This window comes from Psammomys obesus, unplaced genomic scaffold (assembly GCF_907164565.1).
Source record: "Psammomys obesus unplaced genomic scaffold, mPsaObe1.curated_primary_1811, whole genome shotgun sequence".
Taxonomy (NCBI): domain Eukaryota; kingdom Metazoa; phylum Chordata; class Mammalia; order Rodentia; family Muridae; genus Psammomys; species Psammomys obesus.
In genome coordinates this window covers 21,602,506-21,626,445 of record NW_026585895.1, presented here as the reverse complement: position 1 = coordinate 21,626,445, position 23,940 = coordinate 21,602,506, and the positions used below count along the sequence as shown (strand labels likewise).

The 23,940-nt window shown below is 38.5% G+C and overlaps 1 protein-coding gene across 5 annotated transcripts in view; it reads left to right on the top strand.

The window, feature by feature from the left end:
* Nucleotides 1–23,940, top strand: part of Slc4a10 (solute carrier family 4 member 10) — a 295,608-nt gene that overhangs the window by 269,481 nt on the left and 2,187 nt on the right. For 4 of the 5 annotated variants that reach the window (XM_055599957.1, XM_055599954.1, XM_055599956.1 and 1 more), the window contains 3 exons: nucleotides 21–143; nucleotides 12,403–12,470; nucleotides 15,953–16,069. In XM_055599957.1, coding sequence (XP_055455932.1) covers nucleotides 21–143; nucleotides 12,403–12,470; nucleotides 15,953–16,069 — 308 coding nt within the window. Of the gene's footprint in view, nucleotides 1–20; nucleotides 144–12,402; nucleotides 12,471–15,952; nucleotides 16,070–16,844; nucleotides 16,884–23,940 lie in introns of all 5 variants that reach the window. The other variant, XM_055599955.1, reaches the window with a different exon arrangement.

Below are 23,940 nucleotides of genomic sequence, written 5' to 3'. Positions count from 1 at the left end.
TACTTTCCTGTGTTCTTCAGGTGTTGGCCCTGGTATTTGTGAGAAAATTGATGGACTTCTTGTTTACCAAACGGGAACTCAGCTGGCTCGATGACCTGATGCCAGAAAGTAAGAAGAAGAAACTTGAGGATGCTGAAAAAGAAGTAAGTCCGAATAAAATTGGAATTTTATTTAAGAGAAAAGAACAATAGTAGTTCTTTGCAAAACCAATTTTTTGCGTTTGTCATTAAATGGTGATTACTAAATACTCCAGGTAGAAAGATTTGGAAGCTTTATGTGTCATATAGCTGGGGCAGGGTGTGGGGTGGGAAGAGAGCTTCCATGAGTAAGTCAACCCTACATGAAATATGCAAATGCCTGCTTTTAGTTACTTTCCAAATTATAAGGCTGATTTTTCAAATTTCTTGATCATGGATGAGATAACATTGCTGATGTGTAGCTGTTTCTATGTTATAGTCATATAATTACTGCTTTTTGGTTGAATATGCTTGAAAAGGATAAAATGTGATACATCACTGTTGGTATTTTTCTTACTAACAGGTTTGAAGCAGTAGATTTGAATAAAATTGATATCCGTAAAACAGACAAAATATTGAAGAAAATTTGACTTGATTTGCTTCCAAGACGATCCAAGCTTTTCTAAAAAAATGTTTGAGAGTGTTCTGGGTTTTAGTTAACTTGATGGACTACTGATTTATCCTTTTCTGTTTCATTAGAGAGAAAACACATGAGATATGAGTTTTATGAGATATTTAAAGCTCATATGTCAGCCTGGATCTTTTTAAAGGCCATTTAATCATACCATTATTAAAGTACATAAAATCCATAAGGAATGTAAATTAAAATAATGACCCATTCAACACTTTTAGCAGAGTTACTGAGCCCAAAGATTACAAAACACAAAAATGAAATTTCTATGTATTAACGAAATAGAAAACATTTTAGGAAAATTGTGCATTCTTTCCAGTTTTGTTTTCACAGGTGTTTACTAAAAGTGTTCAGCTTATTTTCTATAGAATATCTTTTGGACCATAGATTTATTTCTTTTTTTCTTCAGGTAACTTTATTTGTAAACATGAAAAGAGTTTTTGTTTTGCTCAGTCATTTAGATAGGCCGGATTGGACCGTAAATCCTGATGAAGTTTTAGCCAAGAACATTCTACCAACATAGCTATATAACATATAATTGGTGGTTCCTTTCTCCATGGTATCCACATTTAAAGATATCATAATATCATATCTTATTTCTGTATGAATGTTTCAATTTTCCAAAATGGTGTACAAAGCATGTAAAGAGTCACACTTCCAATAATGTTAACGTTAAATTGAAATATTGTGATACTGTCATTGTTTTCTGTTGACTATAATCATCTACACACTAGAGATCTTTTTAAAATAATACTGTAACAATTCATCTATGATGTAATAAAATTCATTCCACCTGAAAATTTTTCCAAGGTTTAAAGTTTGAAGGGAAGTAATTTTGAAGACAAAATTTATTCTCCTCTCATCTTTGCAGTAATTATACCATCAAGCTCACTCATCTAGTAATGTACACATTATGTTTTCTTTATTGTCTTGCTTTTATTTCCCATCACACATCTTTACTGTACCTGGTGGAATAACATAGAAGCACCTTCTTCCATAGAGTGCTGTGCCTTTCACAGCGTTCTCCCGAGGCCATTCTCAGCATAAAACATTCTTAGAATTTTATTTCTCTTAGTATGTGGTAAGCACCTAAGGAAAATGCTACCTTTGTCATTCTTTTCTACTATTATAGAAAGGCAATGTCTGATTCTCCTGTTTGTCCGTGACATTGTAGAAAACAAAGTGACCATGATATATTTATTAGAACTAGCCACTGAAACCTTGCATGGTGGTATCCAGCCAAAAGATTTAACTGAGATATGATTATTACTAACAGAATTAGCCATTCCTATTGCCCATAACTACTTACTATATACATAGTACTTATATATCTCTGTGTATCATGGATGCATTTTGGAAATTTATTAACAGCACTGAGACCTTGTATAGAGTTTCCAACCTTTTTACATTCTATCGTACTATGCCTTACTGTGCTCTGATGGGGTTTACTATTTTGTGAATTTGAAAGTAAATATTCTAAGAGCAACTAAATACCACTAAATTTCCTAGAACTTATACTTTCAGCAAGGATAAAAAATAGAATAAGTTTTCAATTAGCCCATGGCAGCTCTGTATCCAAGTGGGTTCCCTAGTAAAAGGAACAGGGACTGTTTCTGACATGAACTCAATAGCTGGCTTTTTGACCCCCTTTCCCTGAGGGAGGAGCAGCCTTGCTAGGTCACAGAGGAGGACATTGCAGCCAATCCTAAAGAGACCTGATAAACTAGGGTCAGATGGAAGGGGAAAAGAACCTCCCCTATCAGTGGACTTAGAGAGGAGCAGGGAGAAGATGGGAGAGGGAGGATGGGATTGGGAGGGATTGAGGTAGGGGGCTACAGCTGGGATACAAAGTAAATAAACTGTAACTAATATTAAAAAAACTTAATAAAAATTACAATAAGAAAAAATACAATAAGACTTACTTGGGCGATTCTAGTTGATTCCTTCAGAGGGTGAAGAAAATATCTTGTGATATATTTACCAGAATGCTAATACCTTACCTGCAAATCTTAGATAGATTATAACAATGATACTTTCATGTGATCCTAACTTCATGGAAATAAATAGGAAACCTAGTATTTCATTAAGGAAATACTTATACTCAAACATTAAAATACAGCTCTAAGTACTGCCAATAGACATTACTGCAACAAAGGGGAGAGATGGAGAAAAGGATGTATGAAGATGCTTATGATCTGTTTGGAATTAGCACTGAAAAAGTAGAGTCCGTGAGGGGTGGAGGAGGACATGGGGAGGAGGACACTGTAGCTTAAATCCAAGGTTCATTTTCTACTTGAGGGCCCAGATTTAGGTATTTTCTTTTCTTGAGCCTATGAATTTCCCTGAAAGATGATTCTACTACAGCGTCTTGTACCAACGCCCGGTGCTCCAAGGGCTTGTACAATATTGTGGATAACGGTCAACGTTCTTCAGAAATGTTCAGATCAATTGAGGAACTCTGATTACGATCTGGCAAGATGCTAAGCAGCAGAAATTCCTCAGCTTCCCTAGACTTGAATTTCAAGGGAGCTCACCTCTTGTCCTTTTGATGATAGTTATAAGCTTGTACCTTTATCCTTCAGGGTTCCCCTATGAGTAGTCCATTTCTGGTCCTAGGGCACTGAGAAAACATTCATTTGACCTTAAGATTCAATGATGAGTTAAGCAGAATAAATAGCTGCGCGGGCCAGTCCAAGGTCGCGGAGCTTCTGTTCCAGATTTCATGCGCTTCATGCATATGTATGTGCATATGCTTCAGTGTTTAGAAAGAAAGGATTATAATCAGGGTAGAAACGAAGATTGGAACCCTGACATTTTGCACATTGCTCCGCGTAAAGGGAAGACTGCAGAATCAATTCTGGATGTCCAAATGTGCTCCGAGTACCAACATGCCTTCCTTCCTACTTAAATATTCTCTAGGACATTGTACACATGACAAAAGGACCGCTAAATGCGGAAAACTCCAGCGGAGTGTTTGCTCTTGGGGGAAAGCAAGGGTGCTGGTGTTAGGCCGAGGCTGGGAGTTCAGTTCTGTGGAACTGTTCGGATCTATACCTTCTCCGTATCTGAGGAGAAACCCGAACACTCACACTAGCGAGAAGACACAAAGAAGGCAAGTGCGGCCTTGTGATCGTGAGAAATTCCAAGAAAGTACAATCTAAAAATAAGCACAATTAAACAAATTACAGCAAATGCTTTACTTCTCAGAGAGGTAAGAATTGGCTGTGGACTTGGGAAGCACGTCCTAATTACTGACGCAGATAAATGTTTTTTTTTTATAAATCAACTGTAGAGTAGGACAAGTACATTCTATCTCCTGAAGCAGCACTTTCCCAAAATGTGGTTCCAGGATCTCTGCTACACCACCCAGCACCTTGAAGTATTTTAAGAATGCAAATCCATAGGCCTATTTCATCAAAATGCTGGGTGTTAGAACCAGCAATCTGTTTTCTTAAGACCTCCAGGTGATTTTGACATCTGAGATAAGTATTTTATCACACTTACAGAATCTCAATCTCTATATAACTAAGTTCTTAATACAAGATTACTGTGTCAGAATTTTTGCACTTAGAGTAATTTAGGCAGTTACTTAAAGGTACTGAATCAGGTCCAGTGAGATGACTCAGCAGATAAGGGTGCTGGCCATCAAGCCTTCCAACCAGACTGATTCCTGGAAACCGCTTGGAGAAGGAGAAAACAAACTTCTGTAAGTTGTTTTCTGACTGCCACACGTGATCTCTCTCTGTCTCTCTCTCTCTCTCAATCTCAAACACACACACACACACACACACACACACACACACGCAATTCAAAAGTTGCTGAGTCAAACCTTCTGATGCCCCATGGACCTAACTGAATTCTATATGTCCCACTCCATTTTTACCTTTTAAGCTTTTATTGTTTTATGTCATCAACTCTATAATATGTTGGAAATCAGAAATGATACTTTTTTTAAAAGTATAACATTTATTGTTTTCAAAGTATATACATATGCAGTATCTGCTGCCTTCTGTACTAATTGAGAGAATGAAATGCTAGGTGCTTCTTAAGTTCTGCAGGCCTTATTTGCCTCTGTAGTAAAACAAAGTGTTAAACATTGAGTACTGAATCTCCACTCATTCCTTAAAAAACATAGATTGTAAATAGTTAACTAATTGATCCCTATAAAACTTAGGTATCCTTGTGAACAGCAACTCTCTGCTATTGTTTATACTTTGAGAGTTTTCAGGGCCCCCACAGAGATACAGACGCTGCTCCCCAAATGGATAATAACTGAAGTTACCTATTTTACTGCAGGTGAAGGACAGAGCACAAGTCAGGTACTGTACTATAACAATTATAATTTTTTCACTATTCCAAAATAAAGTTCAGACTAAGGATGTAATATCATTTAGTTTATCAAAAAATGCTAGAATGTGATGGGTTATATTTTCCATTTCAACTTAGCAATGAGCCTTTGGGTTTAAAGAAGGTAGTTGCTCACTGTCATGAAACACACTTTACTTAGTTCTCTTTTATATTTGTCTCACATTATTCCTACTTTAAGGTTCTTCTCTTCACCTCTATTCCTGTACTCTTCGTGCTAATCCTTTATTTCCTTTGAGAATAAAGTTTATGTTGTTCTTTTTTTCTCTTTAATTTATCAATGATTACAGCCCCCTCCCTCTTCTCCTCCCAGTCCCACCCTCCCACTCTCTTCCTCCATTCACCCATTACCCTTCCCTTCTTCTCAGAGAAGGGAGCTCCCCCCACCCCAGCCACATGTCATCCCACTCTGCCACTTCATGTTGCATCAGAACTAAGTGTGTCCTCTTCCACTGAGGCCAGACAAGGCTGACAGACAAGGAGAAGTGATCCAGTCGCTGGCAACTGCATCGTCTAAGTCAGTGACAGCCTCTGCTCTCATTACTAAGGGACCAACATAAACACCAAGTTGTCCATCAACTCCATAAATGTAAGGGACCTAGGTCCAGTCCATGCATGCACTTAGGTTGGTGGTTCAGTCTCTATGAGCCTCCATGGGCCTCGGTTAGTTGACTCTGTTGGTCTTATGGAGTTCTTGTCTCCTTTGGGCCCTGCTATTATGCCCCCAACCCTTCTACAAGATTCCCAGATCTCTGTCTAATGTTTGTCTGTGAGTCTCAGCATCTGGCTGCTGGGTGGAGCCTCTCAGAGGACAGTTAGCTTGACTCATGTCCACAAGCATAGCAGAGTATCAGTAATAGTAGCAGGGTTTGGCTCTCTCTCTCTCTCTCCTTTTTATTTTTGTATCTCAGTACCTTACAGCTACCTGTCATGTAAATATACATTCATTAAGTGAGCTGATTAGTAGTGTCGCTTAATCTTATTTGATATGTACCTAGAACATAATGCAACTCAATCAATGCATGCTATTAAGATTCCTTTTTTATGCATCGATTTTCCAATAAAGATATTGGATGTGAAATTACTTATTTTTCCCTTATTTTTGCATCTAAGCACTGCTTTGCTAACAATTGTAACTAAAAGATAATCTTTAAACCAGAGCATAAAACATTTCTATAGTCTTGCTGGCAAACCCTTCCTTCGGGTGTTCCTTTCACATGTTACGGTTGGGTTCCACTATGTAACTTGCATATCCTTGATGGATCCTGTGTAAATGAAGTGCCGGTGGAAACTGTGTTAAGCACTTCCGCAGCAGTTAGTGGTTGTTTTATTCAACTGTCTGTCTTCTTGCATGGTGAGATAACTTGGGCTGTGGAGATGGTGGGAACTTCCTGATTCGATGGCTCCTTTATGGTTAGTCTCCATTTTCCCCCCCCCCCCAGCGGTGCTGCTCAGGATGAAGCTCTCCCTCCGTTACCACACCCAGGCCCACCCATCTCCCTTCCGGCGCTGAAGACAGCCACAGCGGCTGCTCTGCCACCCTTCACTTCAGATAAGCATGGCTTGGAAATGCTATCTTTAGAGGTGATGAGTTTTTGTTTGGATGGAGTGATGACTGGTATAAAGCCCACACATACTAACGAGCCTCAGAGTGCAACATAATTATTGAAAGTAATTTGAGAGAAAAGTGGAAAATATTCAGGAAAAAAAATTGTTCACAAAGCTTTAGCCCCAGTCTTTGTTGCTATTGGGTCTGCCTTTTAGCTGCAAAGTGACACAGGCACTGATCATATTCTTCAGCTTGTTTTGCATTTTAGTCTTTATTAAATCATTCTGGTTTGGCCAGAAGAGATGCTATGCATCATCTTCTAGTGAACAACTAAGGACAGAAATATACTTTGTTTACATCTTGGTTTGTCTTATATAACCTTTGGGATTGCTGAAGGTCTCTTTTTGTCCCTCTATGTACAGCAATATAAAAAGTATGAACGGTAACATTTTCTACCTAAATGTATAGTTATGTTCTGAATCTGACTCCATGGTGTACATATGTTAATATATATGTTATATCCATAAGCCTTGATGTAATAAGTTGCAAGGAACAGCTCATTCTAGGCTGCAGACTAGCTCTCTGAATACTTAAACGAGTCATTTTAGCTAATGATCTTCTTGTTGTGAATTGAGTATAAATTGTTTCCTCTAAGCTCATGTATTTGAATGCTTGGTCCTCAGAGGATGACACTTTTTTAGAAGCTTATGGAACTTTGAGGAAGTGAAGCCTCTACAGAAAACTGGTTATTGGTGATGGACCTTGAGGTTTTAGAGTCAAGGCCCACTTCTTGTTGCTCTCTGCTTCATTAATACTGACGCGGTGTTGCCGACTCCCTCACGGGCCTGCCACCACACTTTCCCTTCTGTAGTGGACTGTACTCACTGCTAAAAACGAAAGCAACCCTTCTCCCCTAGCTGGCTCTTCTCAGGTATTTGTTCGCGATAGTGAGAAAAGTACCTGATACAGAGATTTATTGTGGAGAAATAAGGCCTGACCATATGGCTGTTGGCCTTCGGAACAGGTCTGTGGGAGGAATGTGGAAGGGTTTGGAATGGAACTTGAAAAAGGTGCTAATACTGTAAACAGACCTTTACTGGCTGTCCTGGTGGGAGCTCAGAAAACCAGAATGCTGAAAGAAATGTCTGCAGTGGAGGACCTACTCCTGAGGTTTTAGAGGGAAACACGGATTCTATTGGAAGTTGGGCTAGAGATAATGTATGCCATATTCTGGCAAGGAAGTTAACTGAATTCAGGCTGCCTATGTCCTGAGAACTTCAGAACAGCTGACTTTGAAAGTAATATACTGAATTATTTGGGGGAAATGTCAAAATTGTGTAGGTATTCATACTGTGTTATAGTTATTACGTATTGTTATTATCCAGATCTACAGTCATAGAACAAGTGGAACAGAAAGGTATGAAAAATGTCCAGTTTGTGGGGAAGTGTGAGCTTTCAGTTATATGCAAGGCTTTTGCTGATAGGGCAAGTATAATCATTCAATACTGGCACCATTAAAGATAAATCTTGCGCTCTGTACACTGACAAGAGAAAAGGTGACCTGAAGGTGAGACTCTACTCACAGTAGGATCCATCTTGTGAAAAAGGAAATTCACTTCTAAGACCATAGAATGCTGCTAAAGCCTTCTCAGAAACAGCTGTCGGTGTGTTTCCCTGGGGTCAGAATACAAAAGCTGGTACAGCTGTCTTCAGAGAGCAAGGCTTCATCCTGAGCTGGCTGAGACTTGCAGCACTATGTTTTAGTAGTTGTATAGGCATGGGAGATGCAGGAAAAGAAAATCAATTGTAAAGTGAACTTTTATTCGACTGCTTCAATTGTCTCGGAGGCCTACTGCCTCTGTCTGTTAACCTAGGCCCCGTCCTGGAAGCTTCTAGCTTCCATACAATCTAATTTAGGCCTAGAATGTTTTCAGCCTCTGAGACATGATGCTAAATAAGCTCACCCTTCTTTGTGCTTACTGAGCTCTGGACTGGCTGGTTCAACTCAGCTGTTCTGGCTCAAACTCCTTTCCCAGCTGATTTATTTAATCTGGCTTCACTCTTGGCCCCTGAATTGCTCTGCTTGCCCTCAAATTAACTCCAGCAATCCTTTCTAATCTTCTGGCTCTTTCTTTTTCTCTGGCTCTCTTTGTCTTCACCTGAGTTGTCTCTCTGCAGTCTATCTCTGTCACTGTCCTTGTAAAACCTGCCTTTTGCTCTCTGCATTACCCATTAAGTAGTTTCCGTTTCCTCTGTCTTTTCCTGAGAACTGGAAGTATCCTATTCTGTCAAATCTCTCTCTGATTAATCAGTAACTGTGAGTATCCTATTCTGTCAAATCTCTCTCTGATTAATCAGTTTTTCTGCCACTCAATTAAACATCACTTTCAAACATGGGTGTTTCCTTCTAAAAACTATCCTTATCCTCATTGTTTGGGTTTAAAGGCGTGTACCACCATTCCTGGACCAAGACTTTTCTTTATTTGAAACCTCTATACCAGGCTGGCCTTGAACTCAGATCTGCTTGCCCCTGTCTTCTGAATTAAAGGCATGTTTGTATTCTAGCCGGATTGCACAAACCTAAAAGATCTTTGAATGTGATCTCTTGACAGCCAGATCACACAGACCTAGAAGGCCTTTGGATGTGATCTCTTACCAGAACAGCCATGTTCTGAATTTAAATTCCTTTAGAGTAAATGAAGCTTTTGCCAATGTTTCTGAAGGCCACCGGGGCCAGGAAATGTATCCTAGGTCTGGAACTCCTGAAAGGAGGCCCTGAAAAGGAAATGTATGAGGCTGGGAAGTTGAAGATTGGGTTACAAAGAAAACATCTTGTGGGCAATGCCAGAACTGCAGGGTTATTACAAAGGAAAACCTGCTGCATGGAGTAAAGCTGGGAAAGAGAGAGGCCATGTGTGGCACAGCTGGTAAAACAGGAGAGATGGGCCAACCCAAGCCCTTTGGACCACAGGTGATTCCATCATGAGCTTCTGATGCTGGACATGAAGCTATAGGATTTGGTGTTTGTCCTCCTGAGTTTTAGTTTTGCTTTCGTATGACCTTTCCTTTCTGTGTCCCAACTCTTCCATTTAGAAATGGGGATGGTTACTCTGTACCTTTGTAAACTGAAAGTATTTCGTCTTTTTTTGGTTGTACAGGGGTTCACGGTTAAGATATTTCCTTAAGTCTAAAGATGACCTTGACCCCATGGGAGATTAGAGCAGAATGGTCTACTCCAGTTGTGAAATGTCTTCTATAGACTTGTGTGTTTGAACACTTATTTCCCAGACAGTGACACGTTTTAGGACGCTGTGGAACCTGAGTGCAGTCGACACTCACTAGAGGAAACTGTCACTGGGAGACCTTCAGGTTTTATGTCATAGCTGGTTCTCACTTTGGTTTGCCCTCTGCTTCCTGAAGCCATCCAGGTGCCTCACATTCCTGCCACCGTGCCTTCCCTACTGTTAAACTGCCAGCCTCAATCACCCCTCTTAAACTGACTCTTGTCAATACTTGGTCACAGAAGTAAGAAAGTAACTCATGCACTACTCTTCATTCAGTTCTAATAACACCGCCAAGGACAAGGTCATAAATGGGCTTTGAAAGAATCAAATTCCAGGCTGGTGAGATGGCTCAGCTGTTAAGAGCACTGGCTGGTCTTCCAGAGGTCTTGAGTTCAATTCCCAGCACCCACATGGTGGCTCACAACCATCTGTAATGGAATCTGCTGCCACACTTTTGGTGTGCATGAAAATAGAGCACTCATATATATAAAAGAAATAAATCTTTAAGAAAGAAAGAAATTCTTCTTTATAAAACAGCACAGTGAGTGAATAGAACCGTTTTCTTGGACACAAGAAGATATATAATCTGTCCCACAGAGTGTAATATGCAATGATGTGTCTGAGGGGAACATATCAGTAAAGTTAACAGCAGAACTCACGTAGTCTCCCTCACGTTATTCCACATGCACACAGCATCAGTGCTGTGGGATGGGGGCCTGCCTTCATCAGCAGGGTGGGAGAGTGCTGCAGGTGTGTGCTGAGGCCTGCCTTCATGCCTTCAGTTAACCAACTGAAGACGTGTGCGAGAACACTTTGTCAACTAAAATCATAATAAGTACGGCAGTCAACATTTTGCCAGCGGGAATAATGGCAGTAGCCAAAAACGTCTCTTTAGCAACTACTAAACTAATTCAACTAGGTCAATTGAACTACACTGAGTTTAGGCAGCTGGTTTAAGTTAATCTGGTTAAACTTAGTTTGGCCACATTACTTACGCTAAGCTAAGGAAAGGGATAAAGGATGACCTTCAGTCCCCATCAGTTGGGCAGGATCACCTGTACTCCAAGATCTAAATTTGTGTTTTGATGCATATAAAAAGGAATCTTCTGTCTTTTTCCAAGTTGCTAAAGCAATTCTCAAAATGTGGGTCTGCACATCTATTGCGTTATCTATTATATTATCTATTCGAAGGAACAGAACTCTATTCCTGGAGTCTGAGCCAATAACTCTAACATTTTTAAATGGTCCTAAATAATTAATTGAACTGGGCTAAGGCCTGCTGACCCATTTGAAAATGAATGCCTTAAATAAGTGTGTGTGTGTACACACACATACAATCTACATATAACATATCTAAACATATATACTGCATGAAAAAATTTAATGGTACATTGAAAAATAAATAGGACATTTCTATATAAGAGCCATAAGCTTATCTACATTTCAAAAGTTTATAGACTAAAATAATCTTATAAATGAGGGAACTATATACATGAATATATTGTTTTCATCTTTTAGAGAAGGATGGAATATTATTGCTCTTGTAAGAAGAAATCTGCAGCATGAAACAAAAACTTCATATATATCTAACTGAAGGGTGTTTTGTTTATTACTTCATCACGGCAAGTCACAAATCTCTCTCTCTGTGGAAGGTCATATATATATATTTGCAGATGCATGGTCAATATCAGGAGTCCTCCATCCCTTTCTATCTTAATCTTTGAGAGTGGTGTGTATCTTGGATCCTGGCACTCACCTGTTGCGTAGGCTAGCTGGAAAAAGAGCCCCAGGGAGTGGCTTTTCTCCACCACTCAGCACTGGGTTCCAGACTTTTGGTGCATCTTCGCTTGTTGATAATTTCTGGGGATCTGAACTCAGGTCTGCAAGTTTAACAGGTACTCTGCCAACTGAACCCTATCCTCCAGCCCTAAATTTGTGTTTTGATGCATATAAAAAAGGGACCTTCTGTCTTTTCCAAGTTGCTAGAGCAATTCTCAAAATGCAGTCCCTGGCCAGTATAATCAATATCACCCAGAATTTGTTAGAAATGTAACTTTGTGTCCCCCCTCTAGTTCAGACCTACAGAATAAGAACCTCTAGGACCAATGATATTTTTTAGCACAACCTGCAGGTGACTCTAAAGTAGAGTTTGAGAATCTGTGCTCTGAATGTGTAACCCTCACCTCCTCCTAGTAGACCATTTGGAGAATATAAATTCAGCTTATAAAAACCAGACTCTCATTGCATTACCCATATTCTTGTGAAATTTAGGCTATTTTTAATATCTTGAAAATTAACTATGTTTTGAATTGGATGACATGAAGGAGATTGTTGTTAGCATTTAAATTACTTCGTGTTATGAGATTTTTCATTAATTACTTCTCTTCTTAGTAGTTGAGGCTTTATTGAAAGGACCTGTGCTAGCATTAATAAGTACAAACAAAGTGGAAGGTCCTGGGGTTAATGAGATAATAAAACATTAATCTGTGTTTCTTCTTTAATGTAAAATGGAGACCCATCAGGTTCACTTTATATATGTTACATTTGTCATTCCAGGAAGAACAAAGTATGCTAGCCATGGAAGATGAGGGCACAGTACAACTCCCACTAGAGGGACACTACAGGTAAATATATGTTCAAATATATGTTCAAAACACATCAGTGAGAGTTACAGAATGTGCTGGTTATACTCAGTTTATGAATTTCATACCATGTGGAAGTTATTGAAGTTGTGTTAAAACAAAACAAAAGTAAATAATCCTAGATCGAGAAATGAATGATAGGTTCCGCCAGCACTCATTGTATAGCAAAATACTTAGAATGGGGTGTGGCATGTATTTTTTCAAATTTATATGAAAAATCAGTTTCATGTTCTCAGAAGTTACCACCAGAAGACAAGTCACCATCCACTTTTAGCATAAAAGAGGTCAATACCTGTAAAGTGATCGTGGGGAAAATTAGGAGGATTCGCGCCTAACAAAAGTCACCCCCAAAATGATTACTCAATTTTTGAGTTAAAGAAATCAGTCATATCTGTCATTTAAGAAAATAATTATGTAGTTCTGAAAACATACACCAATCTTTTCGCCCACAAAGACACCAAAAACAAAGTTTCATTAGCTACAATGAAAATTTTATAAACAATTTTCCCTCTTTCTCTCTCACTATTCTAAATTTCTTCCCTTTCTTTTCTGTTCCTTTCCTCTCTCTTCTCCACTCTATCTCCTTCCATCTTTCAAAAAGTTTAGTTTGAATAATTTTCTCCTAAAGTCTGTTTTAAGTACTATTTGGTACTCAAGAGTATTGTCTTAAAGTTCTTAGGGTATTCCAGTAAGTAAATAAAGATGAAATCTATTAGAGGGAGAGATGTGCCATGATATTTAAAAGACAAAGTGGTAAAGAATCTATTGGATATCAGAGTCTTACTCTAACACCAAATTCTCCCCCAAAAGGTTAGATGGAATCACCTGTAACTTAAAAGTAGAAACAACTTGTGAACGTACTTTAGCTCTTCTTTTCCCTTTATCATTTAAAATAGTCTTGATTGAGGTGAATCTGAATATTATCAAGCAAATTCTATGAGAACTAGTTTTATCACATGCCATTCCCAAAGGACTTCGTAGTTAAAGAAGTTTAGAAATCATCCAAACTGCATGCTAGTTTGTAAATTCATAATTCATATTATTTGCTTATGAAATAATAAAAATAGTCCTGCCCCTTTTAATCTTAATTTTGCTTTATGCAGAAATTTCTAAATCTTTTTGTTTATAAGACTGTCTTATAATATCATGATATACTAGTTATTCATTTGATGCATTCTTGGAAATTAGTTGATCTTCTGTTCTGAGTTTCTAGGAAGTTCCATTTTCAAGAAGGCTAGAGGAATTAAGGACACACCTTCAAACTGAGCAGGGCTGAGTCCTGGTGCTTTGTTCACCCTAAATGCTGGATTTGTTCTCCTCTTTTAAACAGCTACCAATATAGTTGATATGAGACCAGCTATGGATTTTGTTAATGTGATTTTTTTTTCACAGTAAAGTGTGCTACCTATATGTACTAAAAAAAAAAATGAGTGCTATTTTCTTAGTTATGAAAGTTTTCACTTGGTCTGTGATTAGTTTACACCACCATTTGATTATGTTTGTAACTCTTGGGAGGTTTTGAAACATCATGCATGTTTTCTATAATTGTTGTGAAATTAAAATATATAAACAGAACAAAAGTAAACAAAGCAGCCAACCACAAGCATGGAACCTAATACTGTAGGTTCCCCAGCTATATGGGAAATGTTCTGCCAAAGGCACAGGCTGCATTCACTTTCAAACAAATAATTACTAAGTAAGTAGGCTGCACTCATTTTCAAACAAATAATCACTGAGTAAATGCCATGTGTCCAGCTTTGGCTGACTTTTGAAAGAAGCAGCTATTAACCAGTAACCTAGAATCCTGCTGTTACATGCATTGTATTCAAGTGGAATAGAGGATAAGGACAGAGCATAAGAATATTAACAGCTAATAGAGGGTTAGAGATGGCAAAAAAGAAAAACAAAGTAAACAATTTGGGAGATTTAAGGGTACAGAACAGCAATTTAAAATAGTGGCGGCATTGGCCTGCATGAGCGGGTGAAATCAGAACAGAATTGGATGCAAAACTCTGAGATCTAGGATAAATTAAGAAAACTGTAGCCCAAATCTGTATCTATAAAAGTAGGATATTTTCTTAGATTTTTCAGATACTTTTTAAAAATTAAGGGAGTTGCTTTATGCTTCTCAAATAGATATTATATATAATACTTGTTATATATAAACAAAATAAAATACTGTTCAACCTTAAAAGCAGAGAAATTTAGACATATGGAGAAACTTTATAGGCAGTGGGAAGATCTAGACCAGAGGTACTCAACCTGTGGGTTGTGACTCTTTTTTAGAGACTGAATATCAGGCATCCTATAGATCAGATATTTACATTCCTGATTCATAGCAATAGCAAATTACATAAAGTAGCAATGAAATAATTCAATGGTTGTGACTCACCACAACCTGAGGAAGTGTCTTAATGGGTCTCAGCGTTAGGAAGCTTGAGCTTTTCTCGGTTGTCCAAGAACAGTCTGGAAGCTATTGGAATGTAGCTGCAGAATGGTGAGCAGACGTAAGGTACCAGGGGATGAGGTCAGAAGGAGAGGAAGGCACAGAGAATTTAGGGCATCTGAGCCAGTGGCAGCAAGGATGAAGGAGATGAGGCAAGGAATCCGCCATGTTGTCTATGACAGAGGCAAGAGACTAAGCAAACAATAGAGACAGAACATGCAGTAGTGGTTCCAGGGGCTGGGATGGAGGAAGTAGAGAAGTTTTGCTTAGTCTGCGTGATCTGCGATGAATTCAGAGAACTGTAGCCCAAATCTGTATCTGCACAACTAGAATCCTCTCTTTAGATTTTCAGATCCTTTTTAATATTAGAGACTTTGATGTGTTTCTCCATTTTTTATTATTAAAAATGTGCTGTTATAATAAACAAAATGAAATACTATTCAGCCTCAAAGGGAGAGAGATTTCAGCTTATGTTAAAACATCTTGAACCATAAGAACATTTTTCAAATGGAATAAGCCAGTGACACAAAGCACACCAAACACTGTGTGCTCCATTTTCCATGAGGCCCTTAAAATAGTCGAAACAATAGAGACAGAACACGCAGTAGTGGTTCCAGGGGCTGGGATGGAGGAAGTAGAGAGCTGTTGTTTAATGGGTATGAAATTTCACTTCTACCAACAGAAGTCATCATAAAAGGTGTAAAATCACCTAAGTTCACTAGATACTGTTCACTTTTTAAACAGGAGACAATAGAAAATGTTGTCCACGAACCTAAAGTGAAAGGATTCTGGAGACAGATGGTATAGTGAGATATAAATTGTGAATGCTTTTAATAACTTTTAATTGTGCATTTTAAAATGTCTGGGATGAAAACTTTATGTTGTATGTGCCTTACTATTAAATTTTTAGATAAAATGTTTCCATAGTTATAAAATTGTCTTATGTTCATCTTCTCTACCTGAATGCCTCAATATTTGCTTATTGTATATTATTTCATTTTGGATAAATTGTATCTAGAGATGACCCATCTGTGATCAATATTTCTGATGAAATGTCGAAAACTGCCATGTGGGGGAATCTTCTGATTACTGCAGAAAACTCAAAAGAAAAGGAGTCACGCTTTCCTTCTAAAAGGTTTGAATTTTGAAATAATAAGGTTATCTTAATGCTAATGATTTTATGGTATAAATTCTCTAGAAAAAGATACTATTGAATTTAATCAAATTTAGACTTAAAATATTTCAGAAATTGTTTCTAAAGAAAGAATGATAATTTTTACAAACATCTTCCTTTCAAATTAAAGCTCACTGCAAAACTACCACAGTGGGGGGGAAATGGAGCTCTTAATGACCCCAGTGCATGACAATTTTGAACATTTATTTTGGCCCACTCTTTCTTTGTGTGGTTTCATGTACTTCCTCATCACACATTCCCTAGAACCACAGTGGGTGCTGGAGCACATTCCCTCCTCCCTATTTCCTTTTGCGACAGTCATTTGGCACATGTAATGGCCGTTGTACATGTAGTTGATTTCTAGCTCCCTATTTTCAAGTCCCCAGCAAACTTTCCTAGCCTTACCCTGAACATCCATCCATTCGCATCTGTCTGTAGACATGAGAGCAGTCCTGCAGCTTTGCATGCTGAAGGCAGGAAGGATGTGCCTTTAAACAGTAACAGAATGCTGGTATTTCAGCTGAATTTTCTAAGATTTATAAATGAGTTTGGACCATACCATGCAGCCACCCTAGATGCTGATCGGAAGAAGCAGGAAATCCTGTGTTATGCTAGTTTTGCTTCTCATAAGAAAATAGTTGATATTTGGGGATGGTGTGATAATGATTTATTTATTTTTATAACCTTACATTAACTTTTTCTACTTGATTTTTATATTACATTCTTTTGTCATAAGCTCCCCTTCCTAATCACTCTAGAAGCTGATTCCCCAAAGGTAAGACCTTTTCCCTCAAACCTATTCCCTGGTTGCATTTCCTTATGTTAAATGGTGTCTTCTGGAAACCTGGTCAGCCTGTGTCATCTGTGTGAGTTTTGGGGAGGCAAAAGACCTGGAGAGTCTTGAACTCCAATTCAATGCCAGCCTGATATTTATGGTGTTCTATATCCACTTGGTTCTTTAAGGGGCTCTGAAAGATGAGGAAACATATTTTCCCTTAACATATACAAATGCATTACATATAAAACAACAGATTTTGTAGAACCATATTTAGCAAGCAATGGCATCAAATGTCTAGATTGGGAAAAGAAAATTTGTCCTTTAATTTTGAGAATTGCAAGTCTGGGAGCGTCCATCCATGTTGCTGTGGCACATCAAAACTTGCAAGCTGTATGAGACACAAGTGAAGCCATAGCTAGAGAGAGAGAGACCAAAGTAGTCTTGGGGGGGGAAACCTCTTACTGCTAGTTTTTGTCACCCCAAAATGGCATGCTGCTTCAATGTTATCTCTGTAGTAAGCAGAGTAAACAAGACGGCGACCATCTTCGTCCCAGAAGCTGGGGTGGTCTTTCCTCCTTCTCTCCCTCCTTTTCCTCTTTTACTGCTTGTCTACATTCCTCTGCTTGCCTTCTCTAAATCTCTCCAAAACTTAGACCAAAGGAGGCTCATATGAGCTGCTTAGTAGACTATTTCTAAGATTTCTGTATGATGTCTTTGAACAGGCTTCAAAACCAGCGTGTATTCCATTGCTCGGGTTAAGCACCAGTAATGTTCACTTTCTAAAACACGATTTATCTTTCTTTCTTCAAAATCCTTGTTATAGCCCCTTTGAGTCATCCTTGCAGTCATTTTGTGTTTTGTCAGAACTTCTAAAGAAGAATCAGAGTAACAAGGAGAGCAACTTGAGCCCATGTGACTCTGCCGTAGTGAAATTTGGCATTTCTGCAATTTATTTTAAAATAAGAAATCTACGTTTATGGACTCAAAATAAAATGCCAGTCATGGGAGCTGAGTGAGAAATTTGAGACAAATGTACAGATATTTTTCATTCTGCATTACGTGGGTCCATAAGCCAAACTCCTTTTATTTTTACTTTGTGTTGAGTAAAGGTTTTATTATGTGATGCTTTCTGTGCGCTTTAAAGTAAGTATTAAATTCAAATGGCGCCCTTTACTGCAAAACCTGTTATAAAAGTTTAGTTCTAAGTTGACCATTATTCAAAAACTGGCATAATCATGTGTTTTGTTGTTGTTGTTGTTATTTTAACATATATTTACACTGACCTAACTTCAAACCATTATGGAATGAAAGTTCAATCTAGCGTTCTCTCTCTCTCTCTGTGTGTATGTGTGTGTGTATGTGTATGTGTGTGTGTGTGTGTGTGTGTGTGTTTGAGATAAAGTGTCACGATGTAGCCCATGTTTGTCTTGAGCCATTGATGCTCCTACATGTGCCACTATGCTTAGAACTCTTGTTCACTATTGATGTGATATTGTGGTGTCTTTCATTTTCGCAGCAGTACAAACTCTGAAAGAAAGGAAGTGGCTTTGAGAAATTCTAGAACAGTCAGTGTGAATAGCAGTGGTACCCTTCCAAAACTACTGCTTTCCCTTAGCATCTGTCGGAGACAGTGACATAGGACAAAGGATTTCTGCCCGTTTGCTGGACGGCAGACAACACACTTGTCAAAACTGAAAAAAAAAAAACAAAAAAAAAAAAAAAACAAACATCAATGAGGTTACTGAGACCCATATCTCTTGTGAGCCAAGCTGGCTCTGTGCAGCCTTTGGTTCATGCCTCTGCCACCATTTATTTTCCATCTTACTCCTTTCTATAGTCTGTCTTTGATGCTAACTTACCTGTGTAAATGAGGCTTAGAAGAGCAGTTGTTCTGCTCACATTTGGTTTTCTGGTTGGAAGTAGAAGCTGGGAGCTGACCGTGACTCCAGCTCTTCTTGAGGACATGTGCTTTGATCCCGATAGAACGGTGCTATGCACACTTGTGAGAAGCTCTGCTATAGCTGCTCTTTAAAATGGACTTAAATTTTATTTCATCTTTTGATTGCCTTGCTTGATAACACAATACATAAACTATACATAACTATAAAGTAGACATAAACTATACGGAAACTATAAAATTGTAAAAACTAACTTTTAAACTCAACACTTAAAGTCCAAGAAAAATGTGAGATAAAAAGTAGATGTAGGCACTAAGCATTGTAAGTACTCTTTCAAGCAAGTTAAAAGTGATAAGATGCTCCTAGGAACCTATAAAAAAAAAAAAACAAAACAAAACAAAACAAACAAACAGAAAGCTTATCCTGATCTGGAAGAGACTTAATGGACCTAAACTAAAATCATTAGGAGAATTCTATTCCTACTTGCTAAGTATGCAAGTATGTCCAAGAATGATTGTTTTAAAACAGTGAATCCAATAAGATACCTTTATGATCACACTAAGTAGTCTGTGAGTTCATTTGTATCCTGCACAAGCTCCTACTATAGAATATTGCAGCAAGTGGTGGTTAGAATTTGTACCTTTGCTCTGAACAGGTTAGGCAGCGGGTAGCCTGGCTGTTCTATGACTGTTCAGCCTTGAATTATGTTGCTTGTGTGTGATTCCTATGTGTCAACTGCTGTTAATAATTCCAAAGATTCCCCCTTCTCTCTCTCTCTCTCTCTCTCTCTCTCTATATATATATATATATATATGTATATATATATATATATATATGTTTGCAAAGTTGATTTCATAGTATACATGTCATTTCATATTTTTTCATTAACACTGTGTGTTAATATTTTACAAACCATATTTAACTTTATAAAATTATATACCATCTAGCTTCAATGTAATTTTTTCATTTCCTGCTGTTATACACTTAGACTATTTCCAAGTTTTTGTTTTGATTTTTAAAAGGTTTATCATCATCATCACCATCACTACCATCATCATCATCGAGATAGGGTCTCACTATATAGTTCTCACTAGCCTGAAACTGATATGTCGACCAGGCTGGCCTAGAACTCGCAGAGAGATGTCTGCCTTTGACTCCTTAGCACTAGACTCAAAGGTATGTGTTACTATGCCTGGCTTAATTTGTTTGGTTTTTAATTGTGTATATGTGTAGGTATATGCTTATGAGTGCAGGTGCCCAAGGAGGCCAGAAGAGGGAGTTAGAACCCCTGGAACTAGAGTTACAAGTGATTGTGAGCCACCTTTTGTGGGTGCTGGCAACCCAACTTGGGTCCTTTGCAAGAACAGCATGTACTGTGATGCTCTTTGCCACAGCACTAACTCATCAGTCCCTTGTCTTGCTTTTTATAAAACATTTGTTTCTTTTGCTTTTGAGATAGGGTTTTACTCGGTAGTCCCCCATGGTTTCTTCTTTCAATAATAAATGATTATAATATGATATATAATTATATAATAATTAATTATAACAAGATAAAACAAAAACTAACCATTGGAACTGGAAAAAGATCCATGCAGGCCCTGTGCATACTGCTTCAGTCTCTGTGAGTTTACATGAGCTTTGGCCACGTTGATTTACTTAGAGGGCTTTGCTTCCTCAGTGTCCTTCACCCCTTCTGGCTCTTACACTCTTTCTGCCTCCTCTTCTATAGGGTCTCTTCAGCCCTGAGATGAGGCGGTTGATAGGGACATCCTGTTTAGAACTTAGTGTTCTAAAGCTTTCTCACTCTGCATAATGCCTGGCTGTGGGTCTCTGCGTTTGTTCCCATCTGCTGCAGGGGAAAGCTTCTCTGAAGATGGCTGAACAAGACACTGATCTATCAGTATAGTAGTATGTCATTAGGAATAATTTATTACTACATGTTTTGTTTTGTTTGTTTTATTTTTGCACAGTAGTGTTTGGCTTTAGGTTAGGTCCCTGGGCTATCCAGTCTCAGGTTCTTGGTCACCCAAGCAATGTTGGGCATAAGTTCTATGTTGGGTGTTATTCCTGGCTTTGTGCCACCATGCCCTAGCATATCTTGCAAGCAGGACACCATTGCAAATTAAAGAGCTTGTGCCTGGATTGGTGTTTACATTTCTCTTTTGGTAGCACTCAAAGTACCTTCCTGAACCAAAGACGCTAGAACATAAGCATGATGGCTCTATGTAGATGCTGGCTCGACTTCTCCATGTTTAATGAATTGCCTCCACAGCTTCTTATATAGTTTGATAAAAATTGGTCTTTCAAAAACCACCTTTAGTCCATAATTATAAATAACTACAGTGCTTTATAAAATGCATTAAGATTTCATAAAAATATTTTTATGAATTCTTTGAGCTTTCATACAATGTATTTTGATCATCTTCATCCCGAACCTTCTCCCAACTCCTACTTGATACACCTCCCCCTCACTACACCCCAACTTTGCTTATTAAGCCATTGACCTGTTTGTGCTGTCATAAAGTTCCTGGGTATGGGGCCATGTACTGGAGCAAGGCTGACCTGCCAAACCAGTTTCCTGCTTCTCTTTCCACCCCTCCTCTGTACCCTACATCTTCCTCCTATCACAGAGTCTCCTTTGCTGTGATTTCTTAGGCCTGAGCCTTTCCGCTATTTCTTGGCATATATTGGTCAGAACAATATTTGAGCACTGTGAAGGAAACTTTCTCATACATTTTTCAGGAGCATGTCAATAGTGGTCCTTTTTGTTCTTTCTTGAAATGTAACTTTTTTATTTTTATGTTTTTAGTTACTTTGTATTTTTGAGACTGTAATATGATTATATTGTTTCCCCTTCCCTATCCTTTGCAAACCCTCATATACCTCTTGCTCTCTTCCAAATTTATGGCCTCTTTTCCATTAATTATTATTATATACACATATGTATACATACATGCAAATATTTCTAAATACATAAATACAACTTAGTCAGTTTATATAATGTTAATCGTGTGTATGTTTTCAAGACTGACCAACACGGACAGTTTTATCTATTGTATATTCCTAGAAGACCTGCCAATATATGTTTATTACAATAAGAAATAATACATGTGTGATATATTTGTTTAATTGAAAGCTTAAAGTTGATTAACATCTAAAAAAATAGAATGAGAAATCCAGAGAGAGAGAGAGAGAGAGAGAGCATCATATGGTTAAAAAACCAAAAAAAAAAAAGAATTTTCATAGAAATATTAAGCTGGTTATAATATTTCTGCCTCCCCAAATTAATGTTAATGGTTATAAAATAGTCATGTTTAGAAAGCTATGATTATATGATATAAAATACCAGTATATCAAAGTAGATCGGGAGGAAGTTCATATGTGGACCAAGTTGATGTTCTAAGTCTCTCTCTCTCTCTCTCTCTCCCTCTCTCAATCTCTCCCTCCCTCCATCTCTTCCTCTCCTCATTTGTCAGTGACAAATGGTGCCACTGACCATTGAGAAATCACGTTTTTATCAAGAGGTTAAGTGATACCTAAGTTCCAAAGGGTTGTGTACAGAGAAATTGTGCTAGAGAAAGAGGCCATTGTATCTCCTCCCCACCCCCAGTCTCTTGTAGATAGGATACAGCATTCCATTTTTTAAAAGACAGAGTCTATTAGAAACAGGCATGCCAGAATCAGTATTCTAGGAGTGAGTTACAGGAAGACTCAGAGGCCATCTGGTCCAAAGCTCAATTTAGTGTTGAAGACAACCAGTCTCAGAGAGACTTAAATCACTGGCTGTAGGTTGTACTCCTCACCTAAGCTCTGGGAGGAGGAAACATGTATTCCACCTGTACCGCCACTCATTCTGTTGGGCTTCATTGGCTTTGTTTGACAGAATTGGTGGGCACAGGTGAAGTCCAGGGACAAGTTAATTTGGAAAGCAGAATAGCAGACATTTGTCTTATAAAAAGGAACTTAAAGTAGAAAAAAAAAAGTGAGTCATACAGATAGAGAAGTTAAAAATACAGAATTAAGGCACTCAACACATCATGTGCGCACTGTCATCTCTTCTCATGGAAGGAGAAAAGAAAAGGGAAAAAAGTTGCTTTGCTCTGACCTGCAAGGAGTATGTGCTGAGAAGCGTGGCAGGCATAAACCCGGGTGCCATAGACACTCGCTCACACCAGCTCTCAGCGCTGGCAGCGTGCCACAGATGGCAGAAGCTCCAGCACTTCTTACCTGATGGTGCCGGGTGGTGGTGACAACTGAGAAGGGCTGTTTCTAGCTTGAATTGGAGAAAAAAAAAAAAAAACAATTTTAAAAACACACTCTTAGAATATGTTTAAGTTATTGACCACTAAGAAAGATGCATAGGAAAACCCATAGAAAACATAACTTGGGTTCCTTTATCACCCAGAGAACGGTTGTAAAACCAAGAGTATACCACCTCAGCTATTTCGTAAATGAATATTAAGGGCTGAAGTTAACAAGTAAAAAGTGTGTTGATTCATCTAGTTCAGGGCCTCAGAGGCTGGGTCTGGGTTGTCCTTTGTGCCACAAATGCGGAAGAAGAAAGAGACCTCCAGTGCATAGGCCTTTGCCAGGCACCAGAAGTACTGGAGGAGGGAGCCTGTTGCCTTCTGGAAGCATACCCTTTCAGTCTAAGCTTCACTAGTTTGAACACTTCATTCTCACTGTCCATTGAAGCTTCCATGTGATAATAGAAGTACATAATGGCTAGAAAGAGTGCAGATAACTCAACAAAATGGTAGCCACGTTATCAGCATGATCATTTTTTTTTTTAAGTTGGCTGGAAGATGAGGTTAAACAGAAGCTTTTGAGGTGTGAATGTATTCTAGAAGGAAATGAAGCATCACTCCTCTGCTGTGTGGTCTGGGGGTTTTTCTGTGAACCCAGCACAGGTGTGTGGAGAGCAGGGAGCCATTTTCTGAAACTAAGAAAGGTGTGTCTGCCCTACCTACCAAGGCATCACTTTTACCAGAGACCCTGGTCCAGTCCAGGAACAAAGGAAAAGCCATTTTCAGCAGAGCCTGGAAGTCCCTCCCCGAAGCACCTTGTTTTGTCATTTTCTAGTCGTATGCTACCATAGTGCAGGGCATGACTGACATTTTCACCAACTATCGATTCATTTGCCCAGATGAGGACCA